The sequence below is a fragment of the Harpia harpyja genome, chromosome 1, assembly GCF_026419915.1.
Source record: "Harpia harpyja isolate bHarHar1 chromosome 1, bHarHar1 primary haplotype, whole genome shotgun sequence".
Taxonomy (NCBI): domain Eukaryota; kingdom Metazoa; phylum Chordata; class Aves; order Accipitriformes; family Accipitridae; genus Harpia; species Harpia harpyja.
The window spans coordinates 39,011,154-39,023,768 of NC_068940.1; the positions used below are offsets into that span (position 1 = coordinate 39,011,154).

At 41.6% G+C, this 12,615-nt stretch overlaps 2 protein-coding genes across 4 annotated transcripts in view; both read right to left on the reverse strand.

The window, feature by feature from the left end:
* CSE1L (chromosome segregation 1 like) overlaps nt 1-6,953 on the reverse strand; it is a 31,120-nt gene extending 24,167 nt beyond the window's left edge. The window contains exons 1-3 of one of the 3 annotated variants that reach the window (XM_052788211.1): nt 6,807-6,953; nt 3,752-3,847; nt 3,099-3,241 (exon numbers count right to left, since the gene is read on the reverse strand). In XM_052788211.1, coding sequence (XP_052644171.1) covers nt 3,099-3,241; nt 3,752-3,836 — 228 coding nt within the window. In that variant the 5' untranslated portion in view covers nt 3,837-3,847; nt 6,807-6,953. Of the gene's footprint in view, nt 1-3,098; nt 3,242-3,751; nt 3,848-5,489; nt 5,760-5,831; nt 6,208-6,806 lie in introns of those variants that run through there. The other 2 variants (XM_052788220.1, XM_052788230.1) reach the window with 2 other exon arrangements.
* A 3,578-nt stretch (nt 6,954-10,531) lies between these two features.
* ARFGEF2 (ADP ribosylation factor guanine nucleotide exchange factor 2) overlaps nt 10,532-12,615 on the reverse strand; it is a 35,474-nt gene continuing 33,390 nt past the window's right edge. Inside the window, exon 39 of the mRNA XM_052788242.1 lies at nt 10,532-11,149. Coding sequence (XP_052644202.1) covers nt 10,973-11,149 — 177 coding nt within the window. The 3' untranslated portion in view covers nt 10,532-10,972. The remainder of the gene's footprint in view (nt 11,150-12,615) is intronic.

Genomic DNA, 12,615 nt, shown 5'->3' on the forward strand with positions numbered 1-12,615 from the left:
AGTTCAAAATATCAATCAGTTCAAAGTCCAGTCAGTCAGTAGTGCCAAGTGGTAGTAAATTACAAAGTTTCTACTAAAGAAATAAAATAAGAAGGAGGCTCGTCACCAAGCAGTGACAGCAGCGATAGTCACATTATCTGTGATGACAGCACCGAAGTTCAGAAACCTAAAAATTATCGAGCAATTAAAAGAGGTAAGCACTTCCAGAGAGTAATTCAATGATCTTAAGATGCCTTAAACCAGATGGCACTACTACCATCCTTCTCACCTCCCTTGCACCATCTTCCCATAAACTTAAAAAAAAAGTAGCAATTTCAAAGTTTCGAGTTATGCTTAGCTGTAACACCAGTCACAAGTGGTGCTCCCCACGGCTCAGTACTGGGGCCAGTTCTGTTTCATACCTTTATCAGTGATTTGGAGGAGGGGATTGAACGCACCCTCAGTAAGTTTGCAGATGACACCAAGTTTGCAGATGACACCAAGTTGGGTGGGAGTGTTGATCTGCTCAGGGGTAGGAAGGCTCTACAGAGGAATCTGGACAGGCTGGATTGATGGGTTGAGGCCAACTGTATGAGGTTCAACAAGGCCAAGTGCTGGGTCCTGCATTTGGGTCACAGCAACCCCATGCAGCGCTACAGACTTGGGGAAGAGTGATGGAAAACTGCCCAGCAGAAAAGGACCTGGGGGTGTTGGTCAACAGCTGGCTGAATACGAGCCGGCAGTGTGCCCAGGTGGCCAAGAAGGCCAACGGCATCCTGGCCTGTATCAGAAATAGTGTGGCCAGCAGGACTAGGGAAGGGATCATCCCCCTGTACCCAGCACTGGTGAGGCCACACCTCCAATACTGTGTTCAGTTTTGGGACCCTCACTACAAGAAAGACACTGAGGTGCTGGAGCATGTCCAAAGAGCAACGAAGCTGGTGAAGGATCTAGAGGACAAGTCTTAAGAGGAGCAGCTGAGGGAACTGGGGTTGTTTAGTCTGGAGAACAGGAGGCTCAGGGGAGACCTTATTGCTCTCTACAACCACCTGAAAGGAGATTGTAGTGAGGTGGGTGTCTGTCTCTTCTCCCAAGCAAGAAGTGATAGGATGAGAAGAAATGGCTTTGAGTTGCGCCAGAGGAGGTTTAGATTGGATATTAGGAAAAATTTCTTCAGCAAAAGGGTTGTCAAGCATTGGCACAGGCTGCCCAGGGAAGTGGTGGAGTCACCATTCCTGGAGGTATTTAAAGGATGCGTAGATAGAATCATCGAATGGGGGTGCATTTAGTGGTGGACTTGGTAGTGCTAGGTTAACGGATGGACTTGATCTAAAAGGTCTTTTCCAACCTAAATGATTCTATGATTCTCTAAACAAGCAGTTATAAAAATAAGACAGAGAACTTGCTTTTCCTCTTCTATCACATTGCACTGGATCAGAAGAATGTACAGAATCATTATATATACATTAAAAAACACAAAAAGATGATAATCTTTAAAACCTAAGCTTTACAAGTTTATATGATGTGAAAGGCAGCAATAACTACCAGGCAAGCTCCGAATAGGGATGCAGGACTTACTACTATACGTTTAGATAGAGGACAGAGGTGGTAGAGAGATCAGCAACAGCAAATTCTACTACGGAGTTAGTTATGAGATTTTTCTAAGAAATTAGACCTTTTTACAAAACATGAGAGGCAGCACATAGATAAATATTCTGTACATACTTAAAAAATAAATTAAAAAAAGCAAACTCTTCACTCACTCCAGAAGTGCCCTGTACATCTGACTCTCCGGGCTCCACCAAATTGAAGTCCTTGAACAGGCAAAACCCTTTTACTTCCACTAAACTTTGTATCAGTCAAATTCAAGGCTGCTAAATTAAACAATGTAATCTAGGTAAGCTAGCCTCATGGCTGTATTTTATGCTCATGCAGCTGCTCCTGAAATGAAAGCTCCAATTTTGGACAAAACAATGTGCTTGAAGCCACATAGCAATCATAATAGCCCTCTGGATGCACTTACTGCATAGCATCTCCACCTACTCCAACACAAAATCTCATCCTGAATTACATCAGCAATCCATAAAAAAGAAGCCACTTACAAATTTTCCATAACAGAACATTACTTCTACTTACAATATACTACAGATAAAGATGCAATTTGGGAGAAATGGCTGAGAATACAGTATTACAGAAACAAAGTTCTAGAAATTTCATGCCAGACTGAATGTGCTGATCTGATCAAACATATAACCAGATTTAGGACTGCTATAGCTTCTTAATATTAGTATGAGGGGGAGGGGAGAAATCGCATGCAAATTTGTAAATAGGTACCAGCCAAGGTGTAATGACGGAATACTTACTAGTTTCCCTGCAGTAAAGCAACGTTATACATTTGATATTTTTCAGATACAAACAGTACTTTCAGTGAGACAAAGTATAAATAGTATCAACTAAAACCTCTCATCAGTGAAGGAGTTGAGCTCTCAAATGTTAATATTTTCTACCATAAATTAAATTTCATGAATGCTGAAAGCTCTGAATCAAAAATGTTTCTGACCTCTTCAAAGCAAAGGATAAAATGGGATTAAATGGCAATACTTCTATCTGACATTTACAAACACTTTTAAGTGTTAAACTGGCAAGGCCACCAAAATAAACTGTCCCACACTATTCTATGCCCCAGAAGCATTTACGTGAAAGAAGCTAGTATCATCACTTTCAGCTGCAGTGATGGCTTGAAATGTTTGTAACACCACAACAATAGATCCAGGCCAAATTGGCCAGCTCATGCGCATAGACACTTCACAATCACTTCAGTTTAAATAATATTGCTGTTAGTTAAATGAGCTTTAAATGTTGTGCTTCTGCAAAATACGCCTATAATATTAGAGAAAATTATTTGTTCATCATTTTACCACCCAGGTCTAGTTTTTTTTAATAGAATGGACCCCAACGGTCCAGGTTGTAGTCCCTCATCAGTAAATTACACCTTGTGTTTGTTCTCTGAATGATCTACTTTCTTTCACAGAGTACAAACACACATTCTTCAAGGTTACTGTATAATATCTTATTGTAGCTTAAAAGGATTACCAAATCTTACTCACTAGGATACCTACAATTCTCCAGTTCCTTTTAATATAGTTCTTGAACGTTACAGATGCACAAACTTTGATGACATTTTCCTGTGATTTCTCCAGCAGCGTTAAGAGCAACAATGGATAATTCTGGCTTCCTTCAACTGACTCAAGAAACTTTTCCGCTGTAAGAGAATATACTAAGGTTAGCAAAAGCTGAACTGATTTTTCTAATGGGAGTCCTATGATTCCTCAAGTGTCTATTTAAAATAATCGATGCATGAACACTTCCCCAGAGTTTCACAAGAACAGAAACACAGAACAAGTCTGACAAAAGGTACTGTAGCTTCTTTACTACTAAGCTGTTTAATGCTTCTGCTATTAACAAAAGCTCTCAATTCAAAGCAGAATGTGGAAATACTGCCTCCTCACCATTTTTAAAAGCCATAACCTGATAGAAGTAAATCCTGGTTTAATGTGAACAGCAGCACTGTTTTAAATAACAATGGTACAAAAAAAAAAAATCAGGAATACAGGAAAATAAAATTACAAAAAGCAAACAAAAATTTATATTTATAGCCATCCTTCATTAGTTTTGGGGGGGTTTGTTTTAAAAGGATACTGAGTTTGCTATACAGAGACAGAAGAGTCAAAAAGAAACTAAATTTTTCTGGTCACTCATGAGATTCACTTACCAGGACGCCTTATAGCAGGATCTGGATCTAGTGTTTTCTTCAGATACTCAGTTAAAGTCTGTAAATTGGCATCACTCAGCTCCATTTTGGCAGAACCTAAAACCCACAGGTAGTTTTGTTATAAATACAGACCAAAAAATCTATCGTATAAGCTACACATACACAAAACTAGATTCCACAGAAGACACGCATTAGCTCTTTTTGACTATACCTCATAAAGCATGGTCCTATCTTGTACATCTCATCCAATAAAACAACAGCTAGTGTGCACCAAGCACAAACTAGAAAGCATTACATTTCTTCAACTACATGTAACTGTTATTGTCTAGTTTAGTGAAAACAAACTCCTTGAACAGGATCACACATCCAGCAAACCACCAGGTACAGCCAAAAGATGATCTCTTGCCCTTTCAGGACAATAAGAGTTTGGTTTTGCTTTTGAGAACTACTGTCAGCCCCAGAAACTTGTTCCCGGTTGAAAAAGCTGAATAGTTCTGCCCTACATAATTGTAAATAGAACAATTCAAAGTGTATTGGAGAGTCAAGGCTTGTTTAAAATTAAATACTCATTATCAAATAAAACTCTCAACAGAAAAATAATTTTTTCTAAAGAGACATAAGACTGTGCAAAGCCAGAGAGTTTCTCCACCTTGTAAAATTAACTTAGATTAGGGTGGGAGTTAAATTAAACTGCAATACTTATTACAGAATAACTCTGCGCAATAAGTCTAAATTACTCCTCTCTAGTAATCCTCCCACATACATTCTCCTACTTACCACAGTGATATATTAACTTCACAGCTTTAATTGGAATAATTAAAATTACAGTAACACTAAAACAGCAGCAAGACATGCTTTAATGGGCATGTTGTTGCTCACGATAGCATCATCAATTCTGCCCATCTTTCTTACCACCAGCAGCACAGTTCACTCACTATAAAAGTAATGAGGAAGCAAAGATTTCCATTTTTTCTCTGGAGTTTCTAATTAGTAAGACAGACTGAAATTTGCCTGTCCCACTTCGGATTTGTTTTATGTTGATTATCAGTGCAACAAATACAGTTTCTATTTAAGCACGCTTGCAAAGGCAATGAGTTTTAGTGATATGATTTTTACTTTAACTATGGCATCGATATCATTAGAAGAGACAGCAACAGTATCTTCTTGAATTAGATGAATGTTAGTAAGTAATTGAGACACCAACATATTTTGCAAAAAGTAAAAATCCACCTAAAGAGTCCTGCCTCCCCTGTTTCACTCCCCTTCCTTTTTGGGATTACTTGCCTGTAGTCTTGTTCACCAATTCACATCAACCAACAAAATTCCAATAAAGTACAGCATAAGCAAACAGCACCAATAATAGCTGGCTCATCTGTTCTACAAAATGGCCTGTGCATCATTACTACGATGTTGAAACTAATACTTAAGTCTTTCATAATTAAAAAATAAAAATTATCTGCTCCAGGGAAGTTTGTACAGCTGAGGTGCAAACCAGTGCAGAAATCACTTATTAAGACTAAACTTGACTCAAATGGGAAACCAATCCGAAAAAGGAGACAACAACCCTGAATGGCCTTTTACAAATCCTTCGCATACATATGTAATATAGGGGCCCATGCAAAAAATAGACACCTCAAGCTGACTGAGAGTTTACTCTGAAGGACAAACACAAAGATTTGAATGCATTACTCAATCTCTCATGCAAAAGGATAAATATTTTCACCTGCTACCTACTTACTCTTAGTTCCTTCTCTTCCTCTAGCTATTCATCTTGTTTGTTTTCCACTACAAAAAAACCTGGTGGTACTTGCTAGAGTGATATGATGCTTTTTGCTATGTTGTGACATATGCCTCCTGAAAAGGCCACAAAAAATGAGAATTTTTTCAGACCACCTCTCCAGAAGAAAACCCATAAAATGTGCTTAATGCACTAACTGCTTTAGTCAAATTAATGACAGACCACCTATGGAAAAAAAAACCCAAAATAAAAACCCAACCAAAAACCTGCTGTCCTCCAAGCCTTACACTGCGAAGAACTTCAAATAGCTCTGTTCCCACACTCACTCACCACAGCACTTACCAAACACCGTCTACATGCCTAAGGACGTTTACGGTCCAGATTTTATGGGAAAGATTATCTTTACACCATACTGAAGACCTTAACGCTCACTTTCTGCTTCACCAAAGCGCAGGGGTCAGGAGACGAGCACCAGCTGGCCGCGGGAGCAGGAGCCAACACCCATCACACCGCCCGCTCGCGCCGCTTCCCTACAGACCAGAAGGCCAGGCCACCCGTGACGCGCCCGGCAGCCCTGCAGCCGGGACGGGGAGAGGAGCCCTCCAGGCCCGCCCACCAGCGGGGCTGCCCCCGCTCCCGCTCTCCCACGGGGGCGGCCCAGCCCCCTCCCGCCGCCTCAGCCCTGCACGCCCCGGCGCTTCCCCCGTCCCATCCCCGCCACCTGCCCAGCCTGAAGCCGCCAGGCGGTTTATCCGAAAGACGGGGCCGGCTCCGTCCCGCCCGCCGCCACCGCCGCCGCCAGACTGCGCCGCCACCGCCGCCAGACTGCGCCTCCCCCGCGGCGGCGCTCACGCTGCCTCATGCGGCGGCGGCCCGGCTCGGCTGCGGCCCCCACAAGGCAGGCCCAGGGGCAGGCCCGGCTGCCTGCCCACCCCCGCCGGGCCGGACCGTACTGGACCGGGCCGGGCCGGGCCGGGGGCAGCGTGGGCTGGCGGCCGCGGCGGGGGAGCCCCAACGGCACCAACCGCCCTCAGACTAACTTGCTCCCTTCCCCCTCCCCGCCACCTCCAGACTAGCAGCGGCAGAAGCCAATGAGAAATGCACGCTGCTCAGCCCCAGAGGCCGCGGGCCAATCGCGAGCTGCGGAAGGCGGGCCGAAGCACCCCAGCATGGTGAGCTGCGCCTCTCGCTGCGCCGCGGGCCCAGCGTCCGAGCCCGGCACGGAGCGGAGGGGCGGCCGGCTGCAGACCATGCGGACCGCCGGGCTGCGGGGCCGCCCCACCGCCAGCATCGCCGGGCGGCGCGGCCCAGCCTCACCTGGCGACTCCCCCCCGGCGATAGCGGTGGCGGCAGCGGCGGCGGCTCCGAGAGCTCCGGCTGCGCTTCACATTCAAACTGCGGTGAGAGGGCGCGGCGGCGGCGGCACCGTGACCGCATCACGCAGGGCGGCGACACCGTTCCGCCGCCGGGCCAATCAGCGGCCTCTCCTTCTCCGACGGGCTCCGCTGTGAGCCAATCCTTGCCGCGCTCCCCCACGGGGACGGCCGACCAATGGCCAGGCTCTTCCCACAAGGCCCCGGGGCGCCTCTGGGGTGTCGCGGGAACCGGCCCCCGCGCCGGGCGTGGGGGGGAGCGAGCGAGCGGTCCTGAGGGACGCGGCGGGCGGAGGCCAGGCCAGGGGTACGGGGAGGCGGCCTAGCACCCGCAGGGACGGGGGCAGGAGGCGTGGGCCGCGGGGCCGGGGAGGGCAGGGAGCAGGTGCGGCCGGAGGGCAGGAGCCCTTCTGTTGATTAAGGAAGGGGGACAGGGCGACGGAGAGGAAGAGCAGCCAGGAGGAGTGAGAAAGGCAGGAGGGAGCGGTGTGTTAAAAAAACCAAACCCAAAACAACCAACCAACGCCCCTACATGGGAAAGGCCCCTAATTCTCATCAGTGATCTAGTCTCAGGGGGAGGAGAGCAGGCTAGAGGCTCACAAGCCTTCTAATCAACTGCATGACAACAAAACCAAGCAACACTTCTTAAAACTTTATTGATTTACCACTTGATTAAAGCATGGAATATTATAACAGTATTATACATAGTATCTTCATGTAGAAAACTTTACATAGTTTTTCATATTATATAATTTTGGTATTCTCTCAAAAATGTATACATCCATTGGGCAAGGAATGCTCTTTAAATTATTGATATTAAATGCACTTAATACGGAGATCTTCAAAAAACTTAGGCATTTTAAATACATGAAAACATACATTTTACACAGAAATAACATTAAAGGTGCTGAACAAACTGAATTTACATATTAAAGGGAGCTGCACTTTTGACAGAAAGCTTAGTTCTACTTCAGACTAAAAGTTACTATTTTTAATCTTTCTCATTTTTAATAGTAAGACTGAGCTAAAATTTGTGGGGTGGTTGCTTGTATTTGTGGACATTGTTTCAGATTGTTCTGTTTACAGATGGGAGACATGGATAACAAAGCACTGTAAAAATATTATTTTCTTGTACTGTAAAACACAATAGTCAACATGAAAGGGAGTTTTCAGGGTTTTCCTCATTAGCATCCTCCCCCTGCCTAACTATTTCCTAGAGGGTTCCAAAATAAGAAGTAATAACAAATATCATGCAGTCTCCATATTTATACCATTATAGGTAAATCAGTTTATAGTTTAACTTGTTGCATAACACTACTTGAAAAGTCTAAGAGGTTACTTTTTGTTACTTCATGTATTGCACAGATGTCTCGATCTCTACCAGGATATGCTGACACAGAACCTTGTTTTCAGTCATAGTTCCACTGAAGCCAGTAAAACCACTACAGGCAGATGAAGTCTATGTCAGCAGAGTCAGGACAAGATCAGAACCAGCAGTGACTACTGCAGGAGTTTTGGCTCAGCATTTTTAGCTTCATTAAGATGTCTATAGGTTATGGTCTTTCTGACTGTATAAGGGAAACCAAACACCTGATGTGAATACAACTGTTTCAGGTATTACACTTAACATACCATTCTTATTGCTTTAACATGTACAATCGATTCCAGAAAATTGACAGGATTAAGGCTGTTACAATCCAATCGCATTCCAGTCCCGCTTCTCTTTCATGCACTACAGAGCCTAGGATGTTTTGATGTCACATACCTAATTTCAGCAGTTTATAAATTGTATAAATACAATAGAAGCTTTACTTAAGTAAAAGAACAGTCTCAGAACTAAGGCTGAAGGAAAAGGTTGATTAAATGCCCTTATTCTATATGCAGAGATAGTACAAGTGTTGCATGTTACAGTAAAGAAAGCCCACAATGCAACTGTAAAGTAATGTAAGATCTGAAAATTAAGAGACTTGTTTCAAGACATGAGTTGTAAGGCTTTCAAAACTGTACAATACAGAAAAAGCATGCAACTTTAATTAGTTTGTTGTTTTGATCGGAGATAAGGGTATACATTCAATGAGACAGTGACACATTCAAAATCTGAAGAACAAAGTTTCAAATATTTTCTTTAGGACCATAAGAAAAGGAATAGACTACTCTTACAGATTTAAATAGAATTAAAATAAATACTTCATTTTTACTGTAACTGATGAAGTGACATTACCAGGGAATGAGCAACTATACTAAATGCAAGCAAAAGGACATTTCAAATGCAGCAAGTTAAATATCAGCATTGCTTATTTTTCAGTCTTTTCCTATTGTAAAATATAGCCATATATTCCCTTCTACTAAATATTAGTGTATAGATTTTTATCTAATGGGTGTTTAAAAGAGCCGCAATCACCATTTATTTTTCTTTGGTTAAAAATAAAAAGTAAAAATAAAAATGTGAAAGCATTGTCACTACTATTGACTGCAAAACCATTCCCAAACAATGCTTATGTAGAACAAGCCGATTTACTGAAAAGCACCATATAAACCCTTTGGAAATAGCTCATAAAAAAGAAAAAAAGAAAAAAGAAAGAAAGAATTCCAACAGCTCTCAGAGTGGAATATCCCAAGACTACTACAACTAAGGCCACCCTACCAGGAAACTCAATTTAAAAAGCAAAATAACAGGTTAAACACTTAATATCATTCAAGTTGGGTTTTTTGTTTGGGTTTTTTCTTTTCTTTTTTTTTTTTTAATACTGTTATATTTTAGGTTTGCTACTATGGATACTACAGCAGTTAATATAACATCTTTGTTTACATTATTTTAGGAAGTGGAACCTCTCCTCCCATCCTGCCACACTCTTCCAGTTTAGAGAAGTCTTAAAACTTGAAATTAAAATTATTTCAAAGGACAGACCTCAGTCCTGCAGTACTTCAACTGTAAACTGGTATTCTGTCATGGAAACAGTTGTCACAGGAAACTGATGCATTTCAAAGAAAGAAAAATCTCTAGGACAAATTAAGCTGCAGTGCTAAGTCACATTGCATCACAAATACCTTCAAAGCATAGAAATGTATTGGTAACTCTTACAATACATGAATGAACTTGTTTAATTTTGCTAGAGCAGTTTCATGGTAATTCAGTTTTTATTTTCTTTTTAGATCACAATAGGAACTAATAGTTGAGAACAAAGATCATTTGCACAAAAAGACAAATCAGAAGTTGCAGATCTGCAGTAAAAAGAGACAGAACCTCATACGTATTAAGGACAGGACTTCTTGCTAAACAGACTTATTACTACTAAATACATTGTACTCAAGGGTAAAAAAAGGTGGTTTTATTTGTTCTGAACCTTGTTTATAATACTACTGTATATGCTCTGTCCATGATCTGGCAACGTATGAAAGTTTTTTGTTTTTTTTTTAAATATGCCTTTAACTCAAGACTAACAAGCTAAATAGAGCAGATGTTATTGTGTGCTGCTGATGTAAAACCTTCTGTAAAAACAAAAATAAGTCTCAGAAAATGAAGCACTGATATTAAAAAAAGTTTTAAAAATTACTTGCTAAACAGGAGGAAAACCCTTTCCCCAAATATCCTACAGGCTGTCCACTTCAAAAACTGTAACACGCTGCCTGGTCTAGTCATGTACGCACAAAGAAAAACCCAGAATGATCTTAGGTGGTCATTAGCCACTGTGGTATAGTTTATTATGAACACATGTGCTAACATCACAAGGCTATACAACTATATTCATTATTTCCAAGGGGCATAATTTCTATTGAGGAATCCAGCTGATTTATCAGATTTAGCTGGGATGCAAGACTGAACAATTGATAAAGGACTAGAAGAGACAGACTTGATCATAAGAATGACTAGCATTGAAACAAAGAGGCTTTACATCTACTGTATTAACTCTGTAAGCAATAATTTAAATAAAACTGCTGATAGTTTTGTAGGATGGACAGAACAGGATTTTCTTCTTCCTCCCCAGATGCCATTGTGGTAAGAGTAACTTGCTGTGTTGATACACCAGGGTCCCATTTTTTCCCATCCATTTTAATCATCTCTGGAACATAGCTTTATGTACAAGCTGAAGTAACCAACCCTACTTAGGGCTACCATGAAGGTAAATTCATCCCAGTTGTCCGTATCTGCTCCTCTGTTATGCAGATTTTGAACACAACACCTATACGCAGGAAGAACTTCCGTAGCACAGCTCGAAGCTCAGGAATCAGGTCAAATTGCATGATTTCACACAAGTATGGATAATATGTTGAAGCATGTGCCCTAAACTATCAAAGAAGGTATGAAAAAAGAACATTACTCTCTATTACTGTAGGAAAGCACAGAGTTTTTCCACATTCATGGCTACATCAGCTTGTTAAAACATGAGGTCTCACTCAAAGGCCCTCCTGGATGGCCAAAGGGCTGTCAAGCTCAGTGTCTGTTTTCTGCAGCAGCCTTAGCAGATGCCTACAGGAAACCACACACAGAGCATGCATTTGACATTACTTCCCTAAAATAAGAGACTATTTTGTGCCTCGGGTTTCTCAGGCTAGAGGTAGTATTAGGGACAACATGCAGAAACACTGCCCTCTGGTGTGAATTTGTCCGCTTGCTTCTCCAGCCTTTTTAAAATACCATCCACAATACATAATGAAGCCTTACACAGCTGAACTGGTGTGTGAAAAAGTATCTCCATTATGTGTGTGTTTGGTTCCCCCCCGCCCCCCCGCAGTGACTTGCCATCTCCAAAACTCTCATTCACCATCTCTTACAGTATAATGATTCAGTCCTTTCCCTCTCTTTGTGCTAATGACTTTATGCAGCTCTCATTTTTATTTCTTTTCTGGATAAAAATAACTGAATAAAAGTCTAACCTACATACAGTTCCATGTATGGGAGCCAGTCCATATCCCTTATTCCTGTTACACTCTCCCAACTCTTTTCCAGCTCCATTACACCCCTTCCAATATGGGGGATCAGAACTGCAAACAGGATTCAAGATTCAAATCTATCATGAATTTACACAACAGGAAATATGTTTTGTCCTCTATTCCTTTGCTCAGTATCAGTTATAGGGAAAGTTAATGGAACACTTTCTCCACAGAACTTTTACAATAAAAAGATAGTGGGATTGTGTACTAAGGAATGGCCAAGTTGCCATTTTATCTAGAGAGTTAAGACTATTCTCACAACACACCATAACCACAGGGACATTACTGAATTGCTGCTACATGGAGCAGCCAAGCCACCACTACTACCAATTTCTTAAAATATTGGTAAATTGCAATAAAACATTCCAAACTACACAAGAGCGAAGTGAAATTACACACTTTACAATACAGAAAAAAAACTACACCAGGAAAACATACACTTCAGAAGAAGATGAAGTTAAAAAAAAAAACAAAAAAAAAGGTAAGCAACTTCCAGAAGTTTCTCTGTATGTCCTAACATAGTGAATATTTGCATTCACCTTTTTCTCAAGACAGCCAAGATCCTCAAAATTATTTTTTGCCATCACTGTCAAGGAACCAGAATTCCAATTTTGTAGTGGTGAAATTTACCTCTACCATTCTCGTGCAGCTGTAATAACAGCACAAGCCCATCCTTTATTGCACAATATTTGTGCTTTTATGTGAAAGCTCTGCAGTAATTCTATCAATATTTCTATACAGCTGTGAATTTCTTGGACACAGTCTGATTTTTACAATGTAGAATGCTTGCAAAAAAAACGGAGGTGTAACGATCACTGTAT